Source organism: Falco punctatus (assembly GCF_963210335.1).
Source record: "Falco punctatus genome assembly, chromosome: 2".
NCBI classification, from domain to species: Eukaryota; Metazoa; Chordata; class Aves; order Falconiformes; family Falconidae; genus Falco; species Falco punctatus.
Window position 1 is genome coordinate 73,089,781 of NC_137581.1, and position 19,244 is coordinate 73,109,024.

At 41.7% G+C, this 19,244-nt stretch overlaps 1 protein-coding gene across 7 annotated transcripts in view; it reads left to right on the forward strand.

Annotated features, from left to right (window-relative positions):
• The window catches only part of LOC308058854 (cohesin subunit SA-2-like), a 67,023-nt gene that overhangs the window by 45,351 nt on the left and 2,428 nt on the right, over window positions 1–19,244 (forward strand). For 4 of the 7 annotated variants that reach the window (XM_080375307.1, XM_080375308.1, XM_080375305.1 and 1 more), the window contains 13 exons: window positions 728–931; window positions 2,375–2,451; window positions 3,399–3,486; window positions 4,511–4,588; window positions 6,473–6,565; window positions 7,280–7,448; window positions 9,973–10,121; window positions 10,896–10,997; window positions 12,327–12,481; window positions 12,577–12,705; window positions 16,577–16,764; window positions 17,789–17,963; window positions 18,977–19,070. In XM_080375307.1, coding sequence (XP_080231433.1) covers window positions 728–931; window positions 2,375–2,451; window positions 3,399–3,486; window positions 4,511–4,588; window positions 6,473–6,565; window positions 7,280–7,448; window positions 9,973–10,121; window positions 10,896–10,997; window positions 12,327–12,481; window positions 12,577–12,705; window positions 16,577–16,764; window positions 17,789–17,963; window positions 18,977–19,070 — 1,701 coding nt within the window. The other 3 variants (XR_013926004.1, XM_080375306.1, XM_080375309.1) reach the window with 3 other exon arrangements.

Here is a 19,244-nt window from a genome sequence, read left to right on the forward strand (position 1 = left end):
GAGAGGGTGGGTTATGCCGTGTATCTAAGCTGGTGCTTCCCAGAAGTTTACTACAGAATAGGTTTCATTCTCCTTGAAGGCTGGCTCCCAGCTGCTGGGGAATGATAGTAACTGAAAGATAAGAATGGAGATAGTATATCTGCTGACGGGAGAGGAATGGTCAGAAACAAATAGATGAAATCCTTGAAATGGCTTAATGTATTCTTAAGCAGGGATATTTACAGGGAGGTAATGGTAGGCAAACACTCCTAGGTCAATTTCAGCACAAAACATTGACTTGAAGAGGGAGAGTCAGCAGAATGGCAGAAGTTACCTCCTGCCACTAAGAGTGAAGACCCCAGTTGCTGACATGATCTGATACATTCTCCGTCCTCTGCTGCTGAGGGAGATAACTTCCATTGTTTGAAGACACAGTTGTCCTTTGGAAAGTCATTTATTCCCTACCTTTGTCTTAATTTTTATGTAGTGCCAAACGTGTATTACTGAAGTAGAACTTAAAGCAGTTGCTTTGTTCTTTAGGAAGATCCAGAGACGATAAGAATGAAAAAGAGCTATAAACCCAGAAAAAAATTTGTATCCTCTAATCCTACCCTTCTGCTCCTTAGACTGGCATTTATTTCATGTTGGTTATATGACCTATAGAGATATATGGGCCTAGTGAAATGTATGTAAAGCATAAGAGGATTTTTGTGCAATTTACCTATAATACCCTTTTTATCACCTGCAGCATCTGGATGCTTTGCTGAGAGAGGTAAAAGACATTGTGGCCAAACACTCTGACACATCTGTCCTTGAGGCTTCCTCCAGGACTTATTATATCCTCTGCAACGAAGAAATTGCCATCTATAGCCAGGTGGATTGTGCCCGAACTCAGCTGATAGATGAGTTGATGGGACAGCTTAACCAGCTACTAGATGGCTTCTGGCAAAAGGTGTGTGACATTGTAGAGAGAAACAGACTGTTTCCCTATGAAAAAAGAAGACAAAAAAATTGAGGGGGATATGGAACTTTTATTTGCCTGCTGTTTCTACTTGAGGGGAGCAGAGCTTTCGAAGATGGGTTTTTGCCTCTGAAAAGATCGACTGTTTACATTTTAATGAAGCAGATGTATTTTGGCAGGAACAGAATGGGGAAAAAAATAAATGAGGTAGTCCACACCAGCACCAGGGCATTTTATGTCTTCTGAATATTCTGGACCTAAGCTCCGTAGTTTCTCCATAGTCGCTTCATTACTGTGCCAAAGATACGGTGTGAAAGATCAGCTAATATGTGCTGTGGATCTGTAGGTGACGAGACTGTTCCCGAAAAGGTATAGTTCTATACTTTGACATATTTGACTGTACACAAGATATCCTTTGTACTGCCACTTTGGCTGTAGAGGTAGTACTAGGAAAAAAAACAAGCCAGCAATCTGTAACACAGATTGTATAGATTTGGGGTCTTTGAAGTGATGACTTTCCCCTTGAAGGAGGACTGCAGAGTCTCCCTCAAAGTTTTTCATTAGTTCTAAAAAGCAGAAACAGCTGATGGTGATATGAATAGCTTGCTGGCTGAACTAAACAACAGAAGCCTGCAGCTGATCTGATCAACTGTGCCGTCATGAACAGGTGTCATGCCATGGCATGAGAGTTAACACTGTCAGGTTTTTATTGGACACTGGGATATTGTAAAATGTGTCAAGCCAAAAAGTCCCCTAACCACAGATTGGATTTATTTTGTTGGTCTTAAATAGATATCTGTGTCAATGTGGGAGAATGTGAACTTACGAGAAACAAGATAAGTGCTAGACCAGGGATTCTTCAACTCCTTCGTAGTGTGATCCACGTCTAAATAAAGAGATTTTCTTCTGGAACCCCTCCCTTCTAATTCCTGATTGTATATACCGTCTCCCATAATCACGTAGTATACTTGTGGAAACTACAGCAATTGCATCTATGGGAAAGTATTTAATATATTTTTAGCTATCTTTGAATGTGATCTGGCAGCTGGAAGCAAGGAGAGTCAGCACCATGTGAACAGTTAGCTTTCCAGAGATCCTTAACAACTGTGTGAGGCCTGTGAGTCTGAGGGTTAGCGCTTCTGTGTTAGCCTAATTGCTGGTTTTCAGTCTTAGTGTTAGCAATACTGTAATCTAGGGAGACTGCCGTGGGTTTATTAATGACAGGGGCATTTCTGTATACAAAATTTTTGTGCAGTTAACATGTTGTTTTCTTTTTACTCTAGAGGAAGACATGAACAGCATTGTTAAAGATGAAGGGACTGGGCAGGGCTGGAGAGTAGTTCAAGCTTGTGGGTTGGTTGGGAAGAGAACGTGGCAGTTGCCTTGCCCCACACTGTCTAATTCCTTTCTTTTTCCCAAACTTTCATAATTTAGGAAGAAGGTTTTTGTATGGAAGCAGGAGAAATTTCCCAGATGCACTCTGCTTTGAGAAGAGTAGCAGCTTTTCATAAGTGAGATCTTTACTTACACAATTTACTTTCCCATATACTTAAGTGTCAGCCTAACAGGTGCCAAGTGAGAATTGCTCATTTGTTGGGTTTAGTAAGATTTTTCACAAGAGAATGAAAATGATCCCTATGAGAGGTGCTGCAAGGTTTAGTTTCCTCTTAACAGAGCTGTACTCTTGGATATGGGGTTGTTTTTGACTCATTACTGAGGTTGGAGCATCAGTTTTAATGTGGCTGAGAAGTGTGTGCTACAGAGCTGGGATGTCAGAGTGGACACAGAGGTCCTGTCTGTGGTGCCTACCTCCTAGCTGGATGCTTTTGCACTGTGTTACTGTCAACGCTGGTGGTCAGTCTGAAGAGAGTATAGTGAATGCAGTCTTTTTTCCCAGCAGATCTGCTTTGTTTGTTTTAGTTAATTTGATCATCTTTTGTTAAAAGATGGATTTCTCAAAAGCTTGGTTCTCCAGGGATTGTTCACCAAGTAAAGTGTAATGCAAGATAGTAGAGGGTAGGGCAGTTGGGCTGCCTTCTTCAGTGTCTTTTACCTACCCTTTGTGCTAGGGCTGCTCTGTTTTTGCAAAAAGTCATCTAATGTTGAGGTGCAAACACTGAAAGAGTATTAGAAGCAGCATTTTAAAGTGGGGTGGGGAAAGGTTCTTTAAATCTTTTGGAGCACTTGGAGAGTGTGGATAGAGTACAGGAAAGGGTACAGAGCTGCTTTTTCCTCTCCTCAAGACACTGCAGTCTGTGGTAGGAATGCAGGCTGTAAAGGTTGCAGTATTAGATCATGAAAAACTTAATTTCATTTTTCTCCTGCTTATAATTAATAATTAGTTGTTTAACATTACTGCTGTACATCAAATGAAGGTAAAAATAGGATGCACTTAATCTGTTTGGTCAGGTGAAATTTCATTTCTTCCTTAGTGTATCATTATTTTTTTCACTTGCAGTGCCCATGATCTCACCAAGTGGAATCTGTATGACAAGACTTCAAGGTTGCTGGTGTTTGAAATGGAACATGAGAGATTGCCTGTTCTGGTGAGTTGTGAATATTTAATACTGAAAGAGGTTTTTCTTGTTGCAAGCAGGAAATTAGGAAATACTAAATAATCTTGTATATCAATGTCCTATGAGGCAGGAAGATACTGTTTCCATTTCTCAGTGTGGGAAACTGAAGCTGTCTTTGGTATAACGTTATTTGAACCAGTAAATTCATGCCATAGATTCATTTATTTTTGGAGATTGTCTGAAACTATGATAGTCATCTGGCATCTGGATTGATCCTTTGTCATGCTTTGTACTTCCCATTGATTGCGTAGTCTTGCCCTCAGTACTTACGAAATTGTTGGGACCCTGAGGAGCCCCTTCTAGATAGCATGTAACCAGAAATTGGAATACTTTGGACCTGTTGCTTGCATAGTGACTCTTGGTGAAGACGGTTTGTAATTACCAGCTGCCTCAACTGCAGCTTTTTGGTTGTCTGGTTGTCTCAACTGTAACATTGGCTGTTCCAAGATGGGAGGTATATATCTTGGGATTACAAGGTGAAGTATTCTAGCAGTCGTGCATGTTAATCAGCCCCTGTTTTTAGGAGAGAACTTGAGGTTATTTGGGAAAGGTTGAAATTTAGTTGAATAGAGCGAGCCTGCAGTCAGTGGGTAGAGGTGGCCTCCTTTAGATGGAGCATCACGGGACCAAGGTTTGACTTCTGCTCTGAATTGCCCTTTGAAAGAGCCTGCCTTTCACCGAAGAGAAATCCCGAGAAGCTAAGCTAAAGTTAGTCTCTGTGAACACCCTTTTTAGTACAGGGTTAGTTTCCACTGAACTCATCAAGACGTCAGAGTTCTGCAGAAGCAGCACCTTAGTAATGAAGCTTCTCAGGAGGCAACGTTTCCTTCTATGTAAACCTGTTAAGTTTATTTTGAGGGTCTAAATACTGTACAGTGCAGAAACGGTCATGCAAACAACATGCAGAATGTCAGGCTTGGATGCTTTGTTTAGTCTTAAGCTTTTTGCTCTTGACCCTTTCATGTAAATAAAGAACATGTGTTTTTATTTGCAGATTATCCTGCCAGCTCTCCAGTGCATGTATTTTTCTCTCCTGTGGCAACTAGCTGCAGTTCCGGAAAATTCTCCCAAGGTTGGCCACTTCACATAATTCTGAAACTTGGAGTTGCACTTCTGGAAGTTTAAGTTGCTTTTCTGTTCTCAGATTGCCAGAAAAAAACAAGCTTTGTGTGTTTTCTTGAGGAAACCAAATTGAGCTGAGGCATTTTCTCTCTGTCTTGCCCTCTTTTTTTTTTTTTTTTTTTTTCTTTTCAAAAAGCATTTATATTTTTTCAGTGTGCAAGAGAATGAGTGAACAATAGTTCACCTCTGTTTTTATTGCAAAACATGTGCATTGAATTCCTGGGGCTTGATGGAGATAAGGAACTTCTTCCAGTGCCAAAACAGTTCATTGTTTTCTAGTTTTAAGCAACAAAGAATATTCAATGAAAATTCCAGGAAGTCTTGTTGCTTTGTTTCATTTCTATTTTCTCGTTTTACTTACATGTTTCTGGCACAAAATTTGAGTAAAGTGGTAATTTTCTCATCAGCTAACTATTTACTTTATTAATTGGTTTTATAAAGTGCCAAGCTCTGACAGGTATTTCAGAAGACAGTCTGGTTTAAGACACCAGAGAGGAAAACACGTTTATGCTTTGATTCATGTGTGAATGTGTACCTGTGTGGCTTCTCTTTGTGGTGATTTCTGACTACACCAAGTGCTGCTGCTTCTGTTGTTCTGCCCCTTTCCCCTGGTGCTCCTGTGTGTACAGAACAGGACGGTGACATGGACATTTGTTTTGTGTGAGAAATGCTAGCTGGGAGGTTACCCGTTTGGTGACTGATTCAATATCTATTCCCATCTTGTTCCATTCCTGTGTGGATGTCCGCATCTCTGACTGCTCTAGTATGTTCTGTCTTTCAGCCCAGGCACGGTTAGCTTGACTGATGTTGGGGCAGCACATTTTTTAATTTGGCCTTTCATATGGGAGCAGATTTTGATTGGAAGCACAGTGCTACAACCCACTCTGCAGGGCCACATCTGGGTGTTGGCAGAGAGAGAAGTTCCAAGTGCAAAAAAGAGCATTTCCTGGACAGCAGCTCTAAGATTGTTTCTCCCCTCCCCCCCCAATAATGTTAAGGCAGTGTTTTGCCTCCCCCTCTGCTGCGTTTCAGTGTGCCCTGGGATGGATCCCCTTTCTTATAAATGTGCAGTTGCATAGCATGAAATCCAGCCCTCCTGTAAGGGTGTTCCTCTTCTGTTGACTGCTCAAAGCTCTGTGCAGTGCAACAGCTGCGACCTGGTGAAGGATCAGAAAGTCTTTTATGTGGCTGTGGGCAAATCAAATGGTCTGTCTTGCTGGATTCATCTTAATGGAGGTGTCTAAGTCTGAGTGCCAGAGTTAGCAGTGCAGTTAAACTGCATTGCCTCCGTAGTCGATAGAGGGAGAGAGAAGAGCAACTCCAGAAGGCAGTACACATTGAAAATTAGATGGGATGGACCAAAGTTTTTATGACTTCCATGTTTAAAGTGGAAATAATTATCGTTGTGCTTTGTAAGAATAAGCTGAAGTAAGTAAGGGAATACAAGCTATGAGAGCTGTCCTTTACTACAGATGGAGAAGCGAAGAGTTTGTGACTTGCTGAGTACCACTAGCCTCAGCAAGTGTGACATGCACGCGTCCTACTACTATTTGTCATATTTCTGCACCAGAGTGTGGGAGGAAGTACATATTTCTGTGGGTTGACCTTATATCCCAGATGTTGCACCTTAAACCCATCTCTTGTTTTCAAGTTGTTCATAGCTATAAGCTGTTGCTGCTGTGAGATGTCACCTTTCGTAATGCCATCGGCTGTGCTATCTTAAATGAGTAATATCAGTGGAAGAAAGATGCAACTGTTGTTTGTTTTGTAATTCTCTACTGAATCATAGCCCCTAACATATTTGTCCTGTCATTTTTCCTAAAATCATTTTTAGGAGACTCTTTTTGCACTAAGAAGAGAGCTGAGATGTTTCAGTCAGATTTGCATGTGCTTCCTCCACCATAAGAAAAAAGATGTAAGAGAAAAGGTTTGTGTTGCTCTGTCACTTAGCTAGTGTTCATGCTCAGTTCTCCTTTTAAATGCCTGCCCTTCTTTTCATACTAGTATTTTCTTCTACTGATTTTTTGCTATTGTTTAACTCTTAGCAGAGAAGGAACTCTAGAAAACCCTGTCTTCAACTAATTATTTTAAAGGCAAATTAAAATTATGTTAGTTAAAATGCTACAGAAGTCAGTGCTTTAATCAAACATAGATATGTGTCTGCATGGGCGCATCTGCAGAATCAAGACCTGAATCTGAATAACTTAGTTTGCCAGTTGATAATCATTGTCATTTTCTGATTAGACTAATCAGCGTACTGGTTGCTACTATTGCTTTATTAATGCCTTGCTATGAATATTACTTAAAAAAAAAAAAAAATTGGAAAAACTGTCCGGTGATTCATGTGCTAAAGGAGAGATTTTCTAGCATAATAGAGCTCTTCTTCCCATGGAAGTTTGAAAATCTTTAGGTGGTATTCATGCATGATACTTGTATATACTGTATCCTAAGTTACAAGTTCTGGAAGGGCTTAGCTGTGGCATGTTACTACATGTTGGGGCAAACAGAAATCTTTAGCTTGCAACGAAGAAATGGGATAGAAACTAGATTGTGACTTGCAGTGTTTGATGGAGATGCAAAGTAGAGTTGTCGTGAAGAGTAACATGGTCTCTAAATCGTTCTTTGGCTTTGCTTGATACAGGCTTTCATGATACTCTGTGACTGGTTGCTGATTTTGAGTCATCAGGATTCAAATAATAACACAGAAGCAGTTGGACTTCCAGATTATCTTCTTAGCACATCACTCCAGGAAAAACTGCTTTTGTTTATCCAGGAACATGTTTTCATGGTGGAAGAAGAGGAAAGCAAAGGTTAGATATCGAATCTACCACTTTTGCTGTCATTTGTCATCTCCACTGAACCTATTGGGAAGAGGCTGGTCTTTTTCTTGTTGTTTTTTTGATTTTGTTATTGTTGTTGGGCCCCTTTACAAACAAAGTGGCAGACCTGTTATTCACTGATGTGTATCCACTGTGGATCAACCACAGGAAATAGCTGCTAATTTACTTGTAGGATGAAAAGGGCTGATGTAATGCAGGGATGGGGTGAGAATGTAAACCTATTTGGTGAACTGACTTTCATGGTAGAGAGGATGGTGTTAGAGGAAGGCCTTGCAGTGTTAAAGTGTGGCTCTGTCAATGCATGGACACTTCTAAGTCATGAGAGTAAAGGCCTAGTGGATTTTCATTTGGGGGGTGTGGGGCAGATTTCATAGAATCATAATTCATGGAATGGTTTGGGTTGGAAGGGACCTTAGTTCCAATTCCCTGCCATGGGCAGGGGCACCTTCCACCAGACCAGGTTGCTTAAAGCCCCATCCAGCCTGGCCTTGCACACTCCCAGGGATGGGGCATCACAGGTCCTCTGGGCAACCTGTTCCAGTGCCTCACCACCCTCACAGTGAAGGATTTCTTCCTAATACCTAACCTAAATCTACCCTCTTTCAGCTTAAAGCCATTACCCCCATACCCTGCCCCTCTCGAGCTTTCTTGTAGGCCCCCTTTGGGTACTAGAAGGCTGCTATAAGGTTTCCCTGGAGCTTTCTCTTTTCTAGGCTGAACAACCCCAACTCTCAGCCTGTCTCTATAGGAGAGGTGCTCTAGCTCTCTGATCATCTTCATGGCCATCCTCCAGACCTGCTCCAACAGGTCCGTGTCCTCCGTATGTTGGAGGCCCCAGAGCTAAAGGCATTGCTCCACAGTGGGGTCTCACAAGAGTGGAGGAGAGGGGGAGAGGGGGGGAATCACCTCCCTCAGAGTGCTGGTCATGCTTCTTTTGATGCAGTCAGGGATGCGGTCGGCTTTCTGGGCCTCAAGTGCACATTGCTGAGCCATGTTGAGCTTCTCATCAACCAAAACCCTCAAGTCCTTCTCAGGGCTGCTCTCAGTCCAATTGGAAATAGTGCTTGTTGCTCTGTAGCCTTTTTCAAATACATTCAGACGCCGTATTGAGGCTGTTGTGAAGGCTGTTTCTTTTGGAAGCATTTTGAAAATAGATGTTAGTTCATTGTGGTTTTGAGGCTGAGTTCCAGTCTCATGCTTTGAAAAACCAAGCACTGTTCTAGATCACTGTGTCAAACTCTTGTCCTTCAGCTGTTCAGATGGAATTCTGTGTTCAGTTTTGGGCACCACACTTCTTCAAGTCACAGTGTATATACAAGAAGTGATGGGCCTAAATTGCCCCAGGGAGATAGTAGAAGAGAACCCTTATTGGTAAAGGTAGAGGCACGATGGAAAAGATTGCTCAAGTCAAGATTGTAGTATCCTAGTTGTGGGAGTTTTTGAAACAGGGTATGTTTCACGTTGCATATATTATGTATCTGAAACCAATAAAACTGATCCTGGTTTGGGTTAGATAGCCTGCGATCTGTTTCAAACCAGTTTTGTGTGATGCTTTGAATTTCTCAGTTCTCCCCAAAAAGGATCCTTGTCATCCCATTGCAGATTCCTTCCTAAATGACTGATTTTTTTCATGCTATGGGTGTGCTTGTCTGCATGCACAGCTGGCAGCTGCTCTGTTTTAGTTTTAACTCTAATTTGCAGATACTTCTGACCTGTCATTTACCTTATGTTTGCATCCAGGCTCACAGTAGTGCTAGAAGCAGAAACAGTCCGTATCAAAATTACAGGTCAAAGCCTGAAGCCTTTTGGCATTAGGTGGATTACATTCACAGTGGGAAAGAGTGTGTATCAGCTTTCCTGCTGCAGGAAGCTCTCCCCAACCACCTTCATAGCTGTGTTGGAAGACTCTCGAGAGTGTTTGTTTTCCACAAGTTATGCAGCTAGTAATTAACCCATGTTCCAGAGACTTAACACGTTCTTAATGATATGAAATTACTTTTTTCTTTCACTTTTGTTGATAACCATTTGGAGAGTTTAATTTGAACTCTTGTTAGACTGTGTATGACACGTTTTTTTTTAGGGTTTCTGATGAATTATATGCTGGTTTTCTAGCATCTGTATTATTCTAGGAAAAAAATTTGTCTGGTCTTTTCCATTTGGTGTGTTCGTGCCTTTTATTCTGCACTCTGGTTCTGTTCTGTAGCTGTGAGCAGTGTTGTACAAGGAGATTCTGACTAGCAGAAATGCAAAAGCCCTATGAAGATCAGAACAGAAGACTGTGGAAATAACTCATTTTCACTGTCATGAGCTGCAAGCTTTGAAATGGAAATAAACATGTGTTTTCTGATATACACAGGAACGAGCGCTTAGCATCTGTTCCTTAGCATGTTGACTGAACAGCTGAGTCTGTGCTATTTGGATGAAAGTTGGTCATTAAAATTGAGATACCTTGAATAAAGTGTAGAACAAAGCTTCATTGCTTTTGTTTCCCTAGACCTGACAGAAGAGGAGAGAAAGGATGAAAGTTGCAAACTTGATGACTTGCACAAAAAGCGGAGTCTTCTTGCAGCATATTGCAAGTTAATAGTGTATAATGTGGTAAAGATGACTGCGGCTGCTGAGATCTATAAGTATTATGTGAAGGTAATGTTTTAGATAAGGTTGCTTTGCGTTTGTGAAAATGGTGTCGTTAATAGTCTTACGGCTCAGAATCCTTGTATAATCACAAAAGGGCTATAAAATCAAGGAAGAGTGGGACAAATCTCTCTGCTCTGCAAAGGTACCTCACAGCAGACAAAGTAACTGAGAACAGAGGGTATGTCTGTCTGAACAGCTGCTCCTCAGCATCTCTAGGGAGGCCGTTGCAGAGAAGCGGTTTATGGCTGGGAGAAGTTTTTAACTAGTGGTCAGCTTACTTTATACAGCTTCATGCAGCTCCACAGTCTCTCCATCTGGAGATGGCCTAGTTTTCACATGAGTCATGGTTTTAGACAACTGATAGATTTCCAGCTACTCTGAAGTAGGTTTCAGCAGAGTGGGAAGTTTCCCTGAGCCAACTAACAGGACTTTGGAAATACCTGAATACGGATTTCTTTACTTCATTGGGCTCAAGGCAGACACTGGTTAAATATAGAAAACTCTCTATTTCTCTCCTGAGGAGGCTTTGTTCTTTTGTTATAATAAATACTTAATTTCAGTGCAACTTTAATCTTCACGTTACTTTTAAAGGTGCATACCATTGCTTTACATACAAAAGAATATAAAAAGTCTAGTTTTCATCTTTTAGCTTGGGTGTTCTGATATTGGGAGTGTTTTATGAACTTCTTGTGTCACATGAACACAAATCATGTACTTTGTGTACTCCCAGAGCTAAAAAAGGGGAATGATAATCCTCATTTGTTTTGTTTCTGTTATTAGACCTACAATGATTTTGGAGACATAATTAAAGAAACATTAAGCAAGACAAGGCACAACAACAAAATTCAGAGTGCCAAGACACTGATTCTCTGTCTGCAGCAGGTAAGGTTAAGATTAAAACAAGAGGCTAGGGGCTCTTGTGACAGCTTTATTCATACTGGAGGTTTTTACCTACCTTGCCATAATTATGCACATTCATTTAAAAACCTAGTGGAATAAATCGATTCCTTGCCTGTACTTTCTATGTGTATGTTGGTTTTGCATGTCATAATTAAAACTCCTTTCAAATCCTTAAATCTGTTTTAAAATGTAATTTTGTGCACATTTTTTTGTGTCTTTTAATCTTTTTTAAATGTTTTTAATCTTTAAATGCATAGTGTGTTAGGACTGATGGGAGATTATGGAGTATTTCTTGGGACGTGGTAGGTGCCTCTTCACCTTAACAAAGGTTAAGGATATTATTCTGTGGGTTATGGACTACCTCAATTCCTACTGAATTTGAGGAACCACAAATGTGTCTCTGGCTGGTCAGCTCTAATCCCCAGTATTTTTTACTGGAAGTGGGTTGCAGCTCTTCTGAAGGGTCTCAAGTTGCTGGGGCTTGCAGCTGCTGACTGATGAGGCCAGTTAGCTATTTCAGCAGCTGCTTTTGCCGGCTCAGGCCATGACTGGAGCTGCTTCTAGCTTGGAGTCGTGCTGTAAGTCACAGAGCAGGCTCCTCCCAGGGGGTACTGATACATGAGCTTCGCTTATTTCACACACATTGCCGAGGGCTTAGATCTGTGAGCTAGCCTCTGAAATCTGAGCTTAGATGAGGCTAAACAGCATTTGGCTACATATATTCTGCTGACACAGTCAGGACTTAGTGTTTAGGTATCACATAGACAACAGGCCCTTTTTGGCCTTTGCTTGACCTTGAAAGTTAACAGGTTGAAGAGAACAAGCTACCGCCATGTTCTGTTAGGAGAAAAACCCAGAACATAGTTAATTGGGCTCAAGATGTGCTTTTGACCTAGTCTCACTCTCAGAAATTGGACTACGCTGCTGCCAGACTTGCTGCTTTATGTCTGCATTCTGATAGTCTGAAAGTCTCTCAGGCAGATCAGGCCTCTGGGGTTTGATTCAGAAGTCCCAACAGGAGATGGGGTCAGTGGGGCCATCATCTTCAGGAATCGGTTCTCTGTTTATGCACACCATTTCTTTTTCCATTTTTTTTATTTGTCCCTGTCTGTTAAGCACAGCAGTGTCCATTGTGTCAGTTCCTTCTTGTTGCAGTTGTGTGCTTCTGAAGCACATGGCTTACCTGCTCTGATGCAAGGCTTCTGTCTGTGTAAGCTAACTGTTGCTTGCTCTGCATGTCTCTGTGTCCTCCTGGTGCTTTGTTTACCTGTAGGATTACATATGGTTGCTTATCTGAGACTTCTTTTGCAGCTGTTTCAGAAACATGCAGAAAGCCAAGACAGCAGCAGCAATGTGGACTTCTCTTCTGCTTCCTTCACAAACATGAAAGAACTTGCTCGTCGCTTTTCGCTAACATTTGGCTGGGACCAAGTGAAATCCAGAGAATCTGTAGCCATGATACACAAGTATGTGTCATACAACGTCACTGTCCGTGGTCATTGCTTTTGTTAGTTGTCTGTTTTATTACTCTGTTCTTTTGTTGTTTTTTTTCTTCCAACAGGGAAGGGATTGAATTTGCTTTTCAAGGAGCTACTGGAGTAGAAGGAAAATGCTTGCCTCCTAACTTGAGCTTTCTGTTAATCATCAGTGAATTTTCCAACAAGCTGCTAAAGTCAGACAAAAGACTAGTGTAAGTTAAGTTCTTGTACACTGTCATACACAGTTTGTGTTTCGTGTATCGCTGTACGTGGGACTCTTGACCGTCAGCATTGCAGAAGTTGCTCAAGAGCTTTTCAGAGAACCTTTAAAATCAACCCCCACCTGAGGTTGTTAGCTTGAAGAAAACACTTGTTGAATTTTGTAGTAGTAGTAATTTTGGATTGTATGTGCAGTATGCATTCTAGATCTTTTCTAGACATAGCTGTGGCCACATACGGCAATTCCTCTAAAGGAAAGAGAGTGTTAATTTGGTGAAAGGAATTTGCAACTTGACTGGCTAGAATGCTTTTCTGAACAGTAAAGTAAGGCAGAAAAGACTGAGAGAGTGCCTGGATTTGGTAATTATTTGGTAATGATCTAATTCCACAGCTTCACAATTCAGTTACATGAGTTCCATGGAATATATGTGGAATAGAAATATACATGACTGTATTCATAATGGATATTCAAATTCAAGAATTTACTGTTTACAGGGGAATATGTTGTGGTCCAGTTGGGCCTGTGTTTTACAGTGGTTTAAATGTTTACATTTAATAATACAAGAGTGATAACCTTATTTTGGCATCATGGGGCAGTATGCATCTGAACAGAGAGATTTATGATTGTGTCTCTTACTCCTTTCTTCACCTGTCTCAACTCCAGTCATTTTTGAGAAGGAAGTAATGTTCTTCCTTCTGTGTGACCTTTGTCATTAGTTCTCTGTTCAGTGCTGTTTATTTTGGATCTGGATCTCTGCACTTCAGTCTTCTATTTACAGATACTGTAAAAACTATTGCAAAATATGTAACAGGTATTTCCATTTTCCTGAGAGCGTATTTGAAGACATGGGAGTGTAAGATGAAACATTAAGACATAGCTGCCTTTTTGAATTTCTGAGCAAATCACCCCTGTACCTGACGAGAAAAGTTTCCTTTCAGAGAAGAGGTCAGCAGAAACGGAAGAAAAAGCCCAACCATCACATCTTGCTCAGCCCTGTGTAACTTGTTTGCTCTTGTGTTACTTTGTCTTAAATTGGAGGATAACTTCCATGGGGATTACCGACCAGTTTTTGTATAACAAGGGTCAAGAGTGGCAAAATGTCTGCTTTCCTGTTACTTTACATGACTTATTAATGATTGCCAGATACTCATACAATGTATTTTAAAAAATGCATTCAAACCCAAAATGCAAAATACAGAAGAAAAATGTTTTACATAAACCGATTACAACTCCTGGTAAATTTAAAGTGGATAATCTATGAGTAGTGGTAACTTCTATTCTTGCATTTTTCCCGGGAGAGAATCTTTGAGATCTATGACTAGAATTGGTTTTCATAGAATCATAGAATCACAGAATGGTTTGGGTTGGAAAGAACCTTAAAGATCACCTAGTCCAACCCCCTGCCATGGGCAGGGACACTTTCCACCAGACCAGGTTGCTCCAAGCCCCATCCAGCCCGGCCTTAGATACTTGCGGGGATGGGGCATCCACAGCTTCTCTGGGCAACCCGTGCCAGTGCCTCACCACCCGCACAGTGAAGGATTTCTTCCTAGTGTCTAATCTAAGTCTACCCTCTTTCAGTTTAAAACCATTACCCCATGTCCTATCACTACAGTCCTTCGTAAAGAGTCCCTCCCCGTCTTTCCTGTAGACCCCCTTTAAGTACTGACAGTCCACAATAAAGTCTCCCCAGAGCCTTCTGTTCTCCCCAACTCTCTCAGCCTCTCTTCACAGGGGATGTACTCCAGGCCCTCTTTTGTACAGTTTCTGTACAACTCTGTCCATGTTGTCTGGATTTGAGGTGTTACTATCTGTGTGGTGACACTTGCGCAACAAGCAGATTTCTGTTAATCTATCCTTGAAAAACTTTGTCGCTTCACTTACCTCCAATGATCAGTTTTTAAAGAGAAAAATATTTCATCATTAATGTGGGCAGATTTCAAGCTAAAACCTGATAATATTTTTCTTAGGACTATATTTAACTTTTTGACCAGAGGATGTATTCCAGAAGTATATTCCTGAATGTATTAGATACATTCAGGTAGGTTTATTAATTGCAAACATTTGCGGGAAGTACAGAACCTAGCAGGGAATGCACTTTGACTTCTGTTCCTACTGCTTTGGACCTTCCCACTGCTGCTGAGAACAAATGGGAAACAATAGAAATCACAAGGGGGGAAATTGCAGTTTTATCTGCAACTACATTCAGATGATGTTTCTAGAGTAACAGTTTCTATTCCAGGAGGCCTAAAATGCTTTGCAGGGGCTGGAGATTATATTTCCTCTTAGAAATATTTAGCTTTAGCTCCATCATAAATTACTGGATGGAATGTTTTAGGTCAACATGAACTTTTAGAAATAAACATCTGGTTATTTTCATTTTTATTATTAATCGTAGGATTGATGTCCAGGTCTGTATGTTAACATATGTGAATGTACCTGTAACAGATGAGATACAGAATATGGGCATTTGTTAGAAAGGAGTATATTTCAACACCATCAAAGTATATGGATTTTAACCTCCTCCCCTGTAATTGCCCAGGCTATAGCAGTAAAATATCTGACTTGTCAATTGCTCTGTGCCACAAAATGCACACAATATATGAATTATTGAATAACAAGCAGCACGAAGGGCCTGATTCCTGAATCGGTAGGAGTCTTTCCATTGACACTGATAGCAGTTGGATCAGACCCTAAAACAGTAGTTATAATACACGCTTTTTTGAAACCAACAAACTCCATTACCAGGATTTCTTGATCCCTGGGGCCCCCAGAGTCCAGGACTCTGACTGTTCGAGAGTCGGTGCTTACCCTAACCTCCTCCCAGCATGGGTTTTCTTGCTTTGCAAAGCAAATGAAATGTCTGATATTTTCCAGGCCACACTCCTAATCAAAGAATGAATAATATACTGTACAGGCTGGTGTTAAAACTGTCACTTCTGGTGTTTGCTAAGGCGAGGTCTGTTCTAACAACACTGGGCTTGATTTTAAAGTGACGAGCTGTACCTGAAATGTGGTGAATATTCAGTTTCTAATCCCGAGTCAGACACCGGTTTTCTTTTCTTATTGTTACGCAGTAGGAATAGGTCAGAAAGACTTCGTCAGAAATGTCCTGTTTTTCAAAAAGGATGTTTGAAGGAGACTTCTTTGCTTCAGCTGAGAATCGGGGAGGCCTGGTGTCAAGTCTGGATTGAATCGGGCAGAGCAGGGATTTGTACCAATGTTTCCCACATCCTGTGTGTTGTCGTAACTGCAGAGCTGTTAACTGCTTCTTGCAGACACTTGAAATTTTACTGGCAACCTGAGAGAATTGGATTGAGTTTGAGATGATATTACAGAAAAGTGGTTTAATTGGTTGTTCTTGGTTTTAATTTTGACAAAACAGGCACTCATGGCATAAATATCCCATTTCCTGACCTGCTGTACTACTGAATCACAAGGAGCATCTCTTGCCTGGGATCTCCTTTGTGTCGCAGTCCACGAGGCAGAAAAGGGCCACCAGGAGAAGGTGTGCATATTCGCGGAGTTCTGCGCTCTCCAGACTGCTCCTGGCAGCAGCAATTGGCAGTGACTTCTGCACAGGGAATTCTTTCTGGAGACTGATGTAATTCTGTAATTCCTGTGGATCTAGTGTTGTTTCTAACGCTAAAAATCAAGCACTCTGTTAGCTTCAAAGGCATTTGCGTTTTAAATATTCAGAGATGTCAGATATTTCTGAGAAAAGGGATGCCCTTTCTTTTTCTTTAACAGGTCTGCCTGCACCCTCGGAGAGCAAAGGGAAAATACCTTTCTAACAATACCTTCCCTAGATATTGAGGGGAAAGATACTGAGTTTTCTTATGCTTGCTTTTGGTTCTCTCCAGGTATGCCTACTTACAGAGGTACATAGCAGAACCACTGCCTTGCAGAGGAGATGAATGGCAGCCACTGATTTGGTACAGAAACTCTTTATTGGCAAATGAAGATGAGGAGAGCTCTGTCCTTAGCAGTTCAGGAGAATGGTCCCCTGCGGGCACATCCAGGGCATCTTTTAAAAGGAAATTCTCCAATGGTATGACAACTTTCCTATTCTGAATCAGCTGTATTTGCTTTCTCCCAGCTAAAAGGCACTTCACGCTTTGATTAGCATACCACAGTATGCTGGATATTGTAGACTTTCCAGTTTGAACAGTGTTTTTTTTTCCTTCAGCTTTGTTGCTGTTATAAGTCTCTTTGTCACTCGGTAGCGGTAAGATTTGTCTGGAGACTTTGAGTAAGCCGAATTCAGGTAATCTTGAATTCTGCTTTGTACTGAGCTCTGGTGTTTGTGCCATTGAGACTTGGCTCATCGCTTTCAGTTGTTACAGGTGGTGTTGCTTGAGGCCCTGTAAATAATTGAGACAGGAGATGTATTTCCAGAAGCTGATTCAGATCTTCAGCCCAGGTGATCTGGGACAAATCATCTTCTAGGGTCCTCCTCTCTGTTGAATTTCTAGGGTGCCTGTAAGATTATACTCCTGACTTAAAGAGTTATAGTTAGGTGGGCTGCATCCAGGCTTCAGTAGCTGTCATGGACTTCTAATCCGTAATGAGGTATTCACTGTATGGATATGGTGGGACTCAGTTAAATGTAGTCAAGCCATTATGAAAACAATTCCCAGTACAAGTGCTAAGTGCTGAGGACATGTGCACTTGTATGTGGAGGAAAGGGAATTTTTCTAGAGCATCCTTTAGTTTCTTTCTCACCCTTCCTCAGAAATTTTCTTTTCAATGACTTGCCTTCAGAAAGTTTGTTCCTTTGTGTCCCAAAGGCCCTCCTTTCTTGAGGGTTATATAGACTCAGCAGTACTGATAGCACTTACAGACTGGGGCCAAGATCATAAATCTAGGTTACAAAGGTGACCGGTGGGCAAATTAAATGGATTTTCTTCTATATGGCTTTTAGCTGGCTCCTGCAATAAATGAATGCTTTGCTACAAATCTCCCTTTGAGCTTGGCCTCATTGCTTCACTGCTGTGGGGTACATGTTGGAAATGTCCATCTCCAGACCTCTGAGGGTGAGGCTGAAGAGTGAGCTTGTTCACTGTCTGTTACAGGGTCTTTGCCTGAAACCAGCCAGACTGAAGCAACAAGCAAAGCTCCAGAGCTGCAGTGTGCTTCCCAGCTGGCCTCTGCAGCAGGCAAAAGCAGAAAGAGGCTGAAATCTCAGGAGATGCACTTGCAGGAACATTTGCCATTCCTTTGTCCAGGAGGGCTGCAGAGAAAATACTGGTGAGAGTTTTATGTCTTACAAGCTGCTTCACTTGTCCTGGTATTGACAGTTGGGGCCTCTATCCACCTCTGCTTCTGCTTTTTGTAATACTTCCATGGGCAAAGGGTGTGTGCCCCTCCCGTCTGTCTTACGGGCTGCGTTCCAAGGACGGCTTGGTTTTTCTGTTTCCTCAGTCCAATACCTACATTTGCTGCTTTAGCCTCATTGTCCCCCATTGTCACAGGGCTTCCAAGCCTTCTTGGACTTAATACAAAGTGTGTGGAGAAAAAGACAAGGAAGGAGGAAGGTTCCCTGTCCCATTTCTCTTGTCTCTGGTCCTGATTGCAGGGCTGTGGTAGTTGTTAGAACCTGGCTGTTTGCTGCAGCTGGATGAGGAGTGTCGTCTGCATCTGTGGAAATGAAAGAGGATTCGTGTCTCTGCAGATCTGCTCTTAACTACTGTGTAACTGGTGGCTTTTAGAGAGGTGCATGTCTGTCCAGCATGCGCACACATCTGAGTGAAACCCCACAGAACTTGGATGCAGGAGAGGTACTGCAGAAATATGGAGGCTGGAGTCTGCTTTTGAGCTCTGCAAATGAAGCACCGTGGGTGCTCAGCTGGGATATTTTCCTTTAATACCGTTCATTTGTTGAGGTCTTAGCTGCCAGTTCCCATATTGGTAGGTTAAAAGATGAAACGCAAATCCCAGTTTTTCAAGTTTTGGACACCTGTTGAATAGACCTGGTGAATACAAGTAAAATAGAACAAAAACATATTAAACATGAAGTTAGCCCCTTTTAAATGAATGTTTTGTTTCTGAACTGCTTTATTGGAAATTCCTCAGAATATAATATCTTTCATACCTGGGAAGTACTGGGCCAGAAACTTCGAACTACCTTACATGCATATCTCAGCAGCAGATATTAATAGGTGAACAACTCTGCCTTAAGCACACTTGTGCAAAGTGCAACCTCTGTTACAAGTTTCTCAAGACTTAGCTTTTTTTTATTCTCCCCCCGCCCCCCCCACCAGCAAAGATGAGATTAAGACAGAAGCTGTCTCAAAGGAGAGTCAAGCAGAAGACACAGCTGAAGATGTCGATGTTGATGTGGTTGGTCCAGACCAGGTAATTCTGGCTCGGGTTTTCCAGCTCTGAGGACAGCTGTAGTTGAGGTGGGTGAGTGCGAGTTCAGGATCTTATGCGTACCCACCTAGCAGCGAAGGGGCTGGTCTTCTGTGGTCCATTTCAGGCTGAGAAAAGGGGTTTTCCCCCTCTTCCCTTCCCTTCCCAGCTGCAGCT